This window comes from Ovis aries, chromosome 18 (assembly GCF_016772045.2).
Source record: "Ovis aries strain OAR_USU_Benz2616 breed Rambouillet chromosome 18, ARS-UI_Ramb_v3.0, whole genome shotgun sequence".
Classification (NCBI taxonomy): domain Eukaryota; kingdom Metazoa; phylum Chordata; class Mammalia; order Artiodactyla; family Bovidae; genus Ovis; species Ovis aries.
In genome coordinates, this window is record NC_056071.1 from 44499399 (window position 1) to 44509294 (window position 9896).

Below are 9896 nucleotides of genomic sequence, written 5' to 3' on the forward strand. Positions count from 1 at the left end.
TCTTTAGGAAGAAGCACAGCTTAAAACACTATCCTTGAGCAAAGCTGGAGAAGGAAGTTATACGGGACATCTCAGGTGAGAGAGTCAAGGGCCTTTTTAATGGGTTATTGGGCACTTTTGTCCCTGGTTTAATTTGCAAACAGCCTCCACTCCTCTTCCTAGTGAATTCTGCCAAGTATCCTATCCAGCCCCTAGGAAAAGAGAAGGGGGGGGGGGAGATGGTATTACAAGGACAGAAAAGGGACAGTCCAATTCAGAGCTTTTAGCTGGGGGAATGCATTTGAAAACCCGTTGACTCATAAAGGACCACCCAGTCAGAACGCAGGAGATTAAGCATGACCAAGGTCCCCTCAGATGGTCTTTCCATAACTTACCCTCCTCATAGCAACTATACTGAAACTAGGGCAGCTTTTGCAACTGCAGGACCTCGATAAAGAGCTAGAGACTTTTATTGGTCCACAGGGCAGGGTATTAAAGAGAGTATGATCTTCTGCTTCTAAAATCTGATGTTATTTTTCTGGATAAACAACAAGAACTCTACGCAGGGTATAGTTGGGAAAAAGAAGAACCCCCCATGCTTACAAATTTGGGGAGGATGTGAGACTGTTTAACAGCCTGATTCTTCCTGGTTGAAGAAAAATATTGCTCTATGGATCAGCACTGATGGGAATACTGTTCACATTTTTGGTGAGCTTACAGACTGAGTGACATGAACGGTGGGAACACAGGAGAAAGGGGAATGTCACATACCTTTGGCTATTAGTCTGGGCAAGGGTATTGGAAGGGTGTTAACAGGTGCAGAATTGGACTTCTGAAAGTAATTAAGGTACCATTTAGCAAATCCACTCCCACATCACGGCTTGGAGAGATGATGAGTGACCTGGAGGGATACAATTCCTCATGCAAATTTTGAATATCAAGTAATGCAATCATATCTATAGAAATGATCATGCCCTGGGGTAGAGACAGTACTTTCTTAGCATTCCAAAAGCTTTCTTGACTGTCTATTATTCATTTTACAGATAACCTGCCTAGACCAGTTAACTGAAATAACTAGAACAGATAAACATGGTTAATAAACAATTAATCATGCAGTGTCCATAGTTATCCTGCCTGGGCATTTTATCCCTAAGTCTAAATGTTTTAAAGGTAGTAAAGTGTGTGTGGGTTGAAGAGGCAACAATTAATTGTGTGAATGCAAGAGAATAATAAACAACTAAACGTCACTGTTAGAAAGGGAGGTATACATTAACCTGAGCTCAAATAACTTCCTACTAAGCCATCAGTGACATGTTATCTATGATTCTAAAGTGCTAAATTGGTCAGATAACAGACATGTTAAGATGCGAGATCCTCTGAACAATGGGAGAGAAAACTGAAGTGAAAATTGCAATCTCCACCCAAAAGGAACTTAAGTGAGATGAAGTGAAAATGTTTACAATGGCAGGAGAGTAAATGTGAAGAGGATGACATTTAATCATAAAGATAACACTGGAGACCTAGGAAGGAAAAAGATGACAGGGGATAGGGCAAGGGAAGCCAAAGTCATAAAGTTCCCCAGGGATCTGGGCCTGGGGGTTGGGGAAGCTTAGAGGAGCTTATCAGAGTCAGCAGCAACCAAATGCTGAGTGGACAATTGGTGTCAAGGCAGCGGCAGCAGATGTTTTTCTGGAAGAAGAATGGTGGGACGATAGTCACAGGAAAATATTGTGACCTGCAGACAAGAGCTGTGTTTCATTGACAGCTGGGCAAGACCGCATACAAACAGACACAGGGCAAACACAGAGGCTGTGTCCAAAAGCTCGAGCTTTGGTAGATGGAGGGAGGGGTGCGGGGTTGGGGGGTGGGGGAGAGATCAAGAGACACAAAGATGCTAAAAACACGTCTCTTACAGAAGTGTCTATAAGGTAACCAAGACTGTTGACTGCTGCTGCTAAGTCACTTCAGTCGTGTCCGACTCTGCGACCCCATAGACAGCAGCCCACCAGGCTCCCCCGTCTCTGGGATTCTCCAGGCAAGAACACTGGAGTGGGTTGCCATTTCCTTCTCCAATGCATGAAAGTGAAAAGTGAAAGGGAAGTCGCTCAGTCGTATCCGACTCTTAGCGACCCCATGGACTGCAGCCTACCAGGCTCCTTCGTTCATAGGATTTTCCAGGCAAGAGTACTGGAGTGGGGTGCCTTTGCCTTCTTCAGGACTGTTGACTAGGAAGAATAAAACATAAACAAAGAATGGAAATAATTGCCACCATGTAGTTAAAGGCGTGAGATCTAACGTTAGGCTGCTTGGGTTCAGATTTTCTCTGCCACTTACTAGCTGTGTGATCTGACCAAGTTACTGATAACCTCTCTGGCCTTCAGTTTCCTTACCACCTGTAAGGTAGGAACAGCAGCATCTTATGGGATTGTTATGAAGATTACATGAGTTAATCTGACTTAAAAACTTAGAATATTGCCTCATACACAGGAACATCAATAAATGTTAGCGGCTACTGTGATATGCCATGGTCAATTTCTCTAAGTGGCCTTAAGCCATGCATGGTACTTTTCGCTTGCTCTTCCATCCTTCCAGATCATCCATAAAGACAATTTTATGGTGGCTGGGTAGCATGTATGTTGTCATCACATTAAGATTTCAACTGTCCACTTTAAGGGCAGTTCACAGGGTGGCTTAAGTAAGGGCTAAGCTAAGGACAATGGCAATATTCTGTGAAGTTAATGACTGCTTACTCCTACATATTAAGCCTCAGTTTCTTATCTGCAAAATGGGTGTATTATATATGCAGTGGTTTCTGTGAGACCAGCTGTGAAAGTGCCTGAAACAATGCCTAGAACAGAGCAAGTTTCAATGAAAGTTTGCTGGGTGTGATTCTGCCTTGCGATACTGGTGATGGGTGACATTCTCATCTGGGGAGAGAGATCCCAACAGTTCTCACAGCTGCTGGGAGAGGCCTTGGGTTTAGCTTCTCTTGTCAGAGCCTAGGGGAATTAATCTTTTAGGTCAGAAAGGAAATTGACATTCATCAGTGCCAGATGATTGCAGGTGTGCCCAGAAGAAAAATGACAGCCCGAGTTTCTAAAATGGGTGGGTGGTGATGGGAGTACATTAATAACTCTCCTCTATGGCTTTTCCTCTACAAAGGAAGGGACCTAAAGGAAAAGGAGCAAAAAGAAGTGGGTAACTGTAGACATGAGAGATCCTGATGCTAGAGCTGGAAGAAATGTCTGCTCTTCTCCACAGGACACGGGCGGCCACCTATGGCTGTGACCACCTCCCTGGGTCCTTCACATGGGTGGGACCTCTGGGCGAATCTGGTTGAAGACGCTCTCCCAAAGATCTTCCTAGGAAGAGAGTCTTTCCACAGTCAGATCCTTTGTCCTATGGGCCTCATAGCTAATAGACTCTCTGCTTTGCATACCCCAAGTCCTGCTTTTTCAGCTCCAGGAAAGAAAAGGCAGGAAACTAAACAGGTGGTGATTTTGCACTTTCACGAATGTTCAGGTCTTCGTCACCACCAAGAACAGAAAATGAGCTATGAGTCTTTACTTCCATTATTGGAGAAACAACCTTTCAGAAGAGCATGGCAGAGCCAGGCTCCCAACCAGCTGACTGCAGGGACAAGTTCTGAGCAGGGCCTTCTTCAGAAATACTTCCCTCCTCTTCCTTCCCATCCACTCTGCCAGGGCTGATTCGGAAGCCCCAGGGCAGTTTCCAATATATGTCTTACAATATCCAGCTCCCACCCCAGCAATCATTTATTAGAAAGAGGTTTTCTGATACAAATTTGATAATCTCCCATGCACACTGACACTGTTCTAATTGAAGTTGTAAGCCCATGAAATTCAAGCCCTTTGTCTTCCCGAAGGCCACAAGGTTTAAAAAGATACTATTGTCCTCCCTAACACCCACTACATTGTCACCAGGGACTGATTAAACAGAGTCCTGAATCGAAACAGTGCGGATTTTGTCTAGGTCCTTTTCAGGCCTGACAATGCTCTTTTCAGTTCCCAAGACAAAAGGAGGTTTAAGGATAGAGATTCTTCTAAGATAACTGCATCCATATGGAAGGCAAGGTGGCCAGCAGCTGAGACCCAAACACCCCCTCTCTTCCCCCTCTGCCCTCCTGTCTCTCCCCACCCCCCAAATCCCAGGTGATAACAGAACCTCAGCTATCTACCCTCCCGAAACCTCCTCCTCCTTTTCCTCCTGGGACAAAAAAGCTAAAACCCAAAAGAGGGCCAATGCCTACTTCTCACAGGCCTCATCAAGCCCTTGCTCCCAGCTCTGGATCTGATGCCTCCAAACTGCTCTTTAAACTCGAATCTCCCTTCACTGGGCTCCAGAGAGAAAGGTCCTCACTTCTCCAACAGAGTGAACACTGCACTGCAAGGGAGGCCCTGTGACTACAGATACTGGGGGATGCCCAACGAAGAACAGTTACAAACCCGGTGGGGTAGAGCCCTAGATCCCGCCCCAGGCGGTACACTGGGGCCGTGGGTGAAACGGGATGAACCAACGGGTCCCACCCCTGTGTCAGGCCCCCAGAGCTCTCCAGGACTGTCCTTCCCCAGCGGGCAGCCCTGAGCCGCGTCATTCCCCACCACACCACCCGCTCCCCATCCCACCCTGGCCAGGTGTCACGCCAAGAAGAGGTGGAAAATCACAGCTGCCCAGTGAGGCGCTCGCAGGCGTAACTGGGGGATCCCCGCGTGGTCCTCGGGACCCCGAAACGAACCGCCAGCAGCACGCTCAGCCCAGGTCCCGCTGGCATTCCCCGAGCCCTTACGGAGAAGCTCATTATGCCCTCTCTTTATGCCCTGCCCTTTATGCCCTGCCGTGGCCGACTCGGTTGACTTTCGGAGTTAGAAGCTCCAGCGCCTCTGGGGCCTCCGTCTCACTTTGGGAGCAGAGCCATCACCCCACACTTATAGGACCCTCAGAGGTGCCTCTGCTCCCCCTTCTCTCCCTTCCCCTTGTTTCTTCCTAAAGGCGTGTGGGGACTGTGCTCTGCCCTTCTACCCAGCTCGGGCTGGGCCTTAACTTGGCGAGTGAGGAGTGGCCCGGCGCCCCAAACTCCGGATCGGGAAAGCACTGTTCCATCTCCGTTTCCGGCAGACACGCAAAAAGGGGACCCAACCCTACACATTTTATTCTCGCACCACAAAGAGGAAAAATATTCTATTTCTTTTAAAATAAGTTGCTTCCCATACAAATAACTATTTTAAGATGTACAAATAAGGTTCAAGCAATAAAATCTAGCTCTGGGTCTGGCGGTCGAGGGAAGAGGAGACGGGGTGTTTTGGCGAAAGTTTCCGGAGTGCCGGCCGGTGGGGGCGCCGGAGAGGACCCCCGCGCCGAGAGAGGTGGGGCGGCGGGACGCGCTCCAGGTCTCCGGCTGTAGGCCGGCCCGGCCGCAGAGCTCACTCCGAGTCCGGCGTAGCCCCAGGTGCCCGCGCCCCTCGGCTGCCTCACCAGTTCCAGGAGACCAGGGCGGGGGGCGCTAAGTGCTGGTAGGCGGGGAAGAGGCCGAAAGCCGAGCCAGGCCCGAAGGCGGCGTAGCCTGGCACAGGGCAGGCGGCGGCCGGCGGCGCCGCGCTCTTGTCCCGGGCGGCGGCCGTGCCCGCCTCGGCGCTGCCGCCGCAGGGCTGCCCGTCGCGCACCAGCACGGGCACCACCACGCGGCGCAGCAGGCCGGGCGCGGCGCGCACCTCGGCAGCCACTGCCAGGTCGGGCGCCTCGGCGACTCCCGGCGCGCGCGCGCGCTTCAGCTTGTAGCGGTGGTTCTGGAACCAGATTTTGACCTGTGTGGGCGTGAGGCGCAGCAGGCGCGCCAGCTGCTCGCGCTCGGGCGCCGACAGGTAGCGCTGCTGCCGGAAGCGCCGCTCCAACTCCAGCGTCTGCGCCTTGGAGAACAGCACCCGCCGCTTCTTCCTCTTCTCGGCGTCCGAGCCCGGAGACGCAGGCCGAGCGGACGGCCGCTGCGACGAGTTCCTCGGGCTGGCCTCTGGGCTGCTCTCGTCCGAGGCTAGGGACGCAAAGGAGACACGGCACCGTGAGACGCCGGCCGCCTCTGGAGCGCGGGCGCCTACCCACTCGGGCGCCCCCACTCGCCCGCGGCTTTCGGGATGAGGCCGTTTCCTTTCCTGGACCCATGTCTGGACAACCACCTCTCTGAATTCGACGACCTTTTAGACCACAGCCTGGGACTGCGCCTCCAAAGAAACCCACCCCGGGGGGTCTATTAAAACCAATCCGTCCTGGTCGCTGCGCTGGCAGACGAATTCACTGCAAGCTGACTCACCAAAACGGGCCACTTTGAGGTCAACTGCACTACGGTTTGCCGACGTTTGCAAAGCCCTGAGTCCAGGCTCGCCAATACTGCTCATCCCAAACCGAGGCCAGAAGAATGTGGCCACTTTTTCAGGCATTTAAGGGTGGCGTCTTATATATTTAAATATTCTGAGCCCTAGAAACGGAAACCCAAATCCCGGGCGTTAGCGCCAGGCCCAGGGATCTGCTCTCAAGATGTGCCAACTGGCATAGGGATTTCAGGAGGACGGAGTCTGTGGGTCCAACACTGAGAAAATCCAGACCTTGGGCTGGGGTTTCCGCTTCCCATCCCCGCATGAGCCGGGGACTTGATTCTGAGCCCGCTCACTTCCCCCGCCTCCACCCCCGCCGCAGTCCTCTGCTCACTCACAAGGGTAGTGGCCGCGCTCGGATTCCAGCCAGGTGGCGCAGGGGCCGGGCGCAGGGGCGCGTAGCTCCGGCTCCCTCTTCCGCAGGTGCTGCGCATCCTGCTCCGGTAAATCCAGGAGCCTGCGCACGGTGAAGCTGAGGCGTCCAGAGGTGGCCATGGCCGAGCAGGGGAAGGAGGCGGGGGCAGGGTAGACCTGGAACCGAGGGGCGGCGCGGGACGCCGCTCCTATAGGTGGGCGTGAGAGGCGCACGCCATGCACTGGCTGCCGAGATATTAGCGCGTTTACTGTGGAATCCCAGTTTATATAAACAGCTCTTCCCACCCGGGACACTTTGAAAGCCGAGGTCCGGGTCTCCCGGGTGTTAAGTACCTGAATGAGTGCTGCACCAAAGGCCCGGCGAGCCCGGAAGGTGCCACCTCCGCCCCCCGCCCCGCCCCGCCCCGTCCCCCGCCCCTCGGGCGCCCCGTTACCTCCCAGAGGCGGCAGGAAGCTGCCCTCCGCATTAGTGATTCTGTCTGATTAGCCCCAAGTGGGGACAGATAATGGGGATTGTTACCAAAGAATAACATCTTGGGTGGCGAGCGGTGGCCCCCGCCCGCCGGTCCCAGCTTCCTCCTCCTCGGAGGCTGACATCGAGCCTGGCCCCGCGGGAGCGCCGGGAAAGGTGGGGGCGACCTGGGTGGGTTTATGAGCACCCAGGAATTTATTCCTTGTTTGCTTTATTTCTCGAGCTTGTTTGCTGGAGTGTTCGTTTCCCGCAATTATACGGAAAGTGATTTACAAGGCGGCGTTGAACACTGGCGCGCTCTCTCTTCTCTTTTTGGCTGGGCTCCTGTAAGGATTCATAGGCGAGAAGTTGCAGGCGGGCGCAGAGGAGAGGCCTGGCACCTGTGCAGAGGGTTTCGAAGACCGCTAGGAATCTCCCACACCCCAAGCGTTCTCAACTTCAGCGGTGCTCGGGAAGGGCTGGGAGCATCTGGGGAGCCCCAGCTCTGCGCGGGTTGCCCAAGGCCAGCAAAATGGAGGCGGAATCAGGCCAAACTGCTTTCCTATGAGGCAGTAGGCTCGTTTTCCCACTCTGCCCCGGTGGCTGGCCCAGGCCCACTCTAGGCCTCACGGACTGTGGCGTTTCCAAGGGCGCTCTAGGAGGCGTTGCTGCCTCCTTGGCGTCTGGACACCGCCTGGGCTCCGTAGACTCATCGTCAGGCCGGGGGCTGGAGGTGCGTCCTCTGCCCCAGAACAGGCCTTGGGTGGCTCGGGCTCTCCGCTCCACCAAAGCTGCCGGGCCTGGTCTGGTAAGGGACCGATTGCGGGAGTTAGGAGTGCGCACGCCCGGCTGAAAAGATGGTCTGCTCGGGGTTTCCCAACATCTTGTTCCCTACCCGAGGAAATGGTCGTGTAGAAGGTGCAAGGAGCCGGGCACGTTTTCTTGGCCCATGGTTTCACGATAGCCGCGCTTCAGGCAAGGGCCGAACGAGCGCGCTCTCAGAAGCCTCTCCTTCTGTAGCCAGTGGATAGGGTAGTGGGTTGTTAAATTTCGGTGCGAGCCGGCGGTACTTAGGTGGCCGCACCTGAAATCCTGTCTCCACCTGATCGGAACTCGGACCCGGCTCCCGTGCAATTGGGGCCGCCCCACCCGGCCCGGCGCACCCTCCCCAGTAGCTTCCCTGTCATGCGTGCCCGAGGCGCCCGGGACTGTGCAGCGCGCTGGGTGGTCGGGCGGAGGCAACCCCAATACAGGCCAACTGCTAGGCCGCGGACAAAGGGGAAATGGAGCTCGACGCCCCGGACCTGTTGGAAGCATTTGTTCCAGTCAAGATTTTGCATTTGTTCAGTCCGAAATAATGCGTGATTGACGCCTGCTCACAATGCGCTTTAGCGCGCCGGGATAAATCGGAGCTTGTCCTGTGTTGTCATGGTTTTCAATGGAGTTCAATGGGATTGGGAGCACGATCCACTCTGCTGGCCGTCTCTCCGAGGTCTCGGCAATAGATTTATTAGTTATGTCTTTTTAAAGAAGATTAAATTGAAATGACTTGGCTGTCCCCTCCGAGCTAAGGCGGAGGAGGGAGCTGGGGGTAGAGAGCGGCAGAAGCCGGAAACCCTTCGCGCACAGTGCCCAGCACCTAAGCTCCGCACCCTAGAGGTTGGGCAGGTCATAGACTGACCCAGGGCCGCGTGGCCTTCTCTCTGGCTGGCGCCCGATGCCTAGAAACCTCTGTCAGCCCCTCTCCTGGGAGAGGTGGAAGGAAGGTACCGACAAAGACTGTCCTAGGCCAGTATTAGGACGGACTCCCAAATTCGAGGCTGAACTTGGAGGCTGTGTCAGGTAGAAGAAGCTCTGACCTGGAAGCCAATTGGGATCCTAGCTCCGTCCCTAGCAAGCTTTAATCACCTCACCACTCTGAGGCTCTTTTTTCATCCGAAACGGAAGAGAGTAGATTTAGTAATTTCTAAGGACCCTACCAGTTTTATGATTACATATCTCTTGAATTTTTCTAAAACTATCTTCATAGCATTAACTAGCGGACTTTGGTCTTCCTACCCTTCTAGACCTCTCATCCCTAGGATCCTGGCCCCACATTTTCCAGAATGTTCTAGAAGAGGATGTGCCATCTTTTGAGTTTCCCAAGGACCTCCCACAAGAGTGGGGAGGGGTAGGTAGATAACAATTTTGCCAAGAGAACCAAGTCAAGAGAAGCAAAAGAAGCGTCTTTCCTGGAGTGACTGACCTCTCTTAGCCTTTTAATCTATTTAACATCCTAAGCCCACACTGACGGGTAGAAATAAGCAAATGGCACTCTTCAGTTCTTAAGAGCTCTTCAGCATCAAATATTTGCTTTTACTCTTAGTATTTGGCTCCCAAAGAGGAGATACATCCCCCATCCAGCAATTGTGCTCTAGGAAGGACCTAGCTCTGGGATTAGCTCCAAATGTTACTTCTAGCCTCACCTCCCCGATCTGGGAACAGCGTTCCGGGACCCCAGTCTGTGTTTTGAATACCCTAAGGAAACTGTACCTCCTGGTTCTGGAAAGCACTGTAACTTCCCTACCTCATCGTGGATTCTGCACTAGTCCAGTCCTCCTTTCAGCTCTTCTCTGGGACTTTACCTAAATTATCTCCAAGAGCCAGACCCAGAGGATTCTAGGAGATAGTTCCACTTAAACTGTGACTTCTGAAGAAATGCAGAAAAA

At 53.1% G+C, this 9896-nt stretch overlaps 1 protein-coding gene across 1 annotated transcript; it reads right to left on the reverse strand.

Moving 5' to 3' along the window:
- Positions 1-5162: 5162 nt before the first annotated feature.
- On the reverse strand, positions 5163-7112 carry NKX2-8 (NK2 homeobox 8). Its single transcript, XM_027957219.3, has 2 exons — positions 6701-7112; positions 5163-6025 (listed from the first exon to the last, which is right to left on the reverse strand). Exons 1-2 carry the CDS (start codon positions 6855-6857, stop codon positions 5469-5471), a joined length of 714 nt encoding a protein of 237 aa, XP_027813020.1. The 5' UTR covers positions 6858-7112; the 3' UTR covers positions 5163-5468.
- Positions 7113-9896: the final 2784 nt, after the last annotated feature.

Bases quoted from the DNA above. Each gene is read 5' to 3' on its own strand.
- NKX2-8 (XM_027957219.3), bottom strand. From the start codon at position 6,857: ATGGCCACCTCTGGACGCCTCAGCTTCACCGTGCGCAGGCTCCTGGAT. The intron at 6,026-6,700 runs GTGAGTGAGCAG...TTGCGTCCCTAG, and splicing joins CGAGCGCGGCCACTACCCTT to CCTCGGACGAGAGCAGCCCA.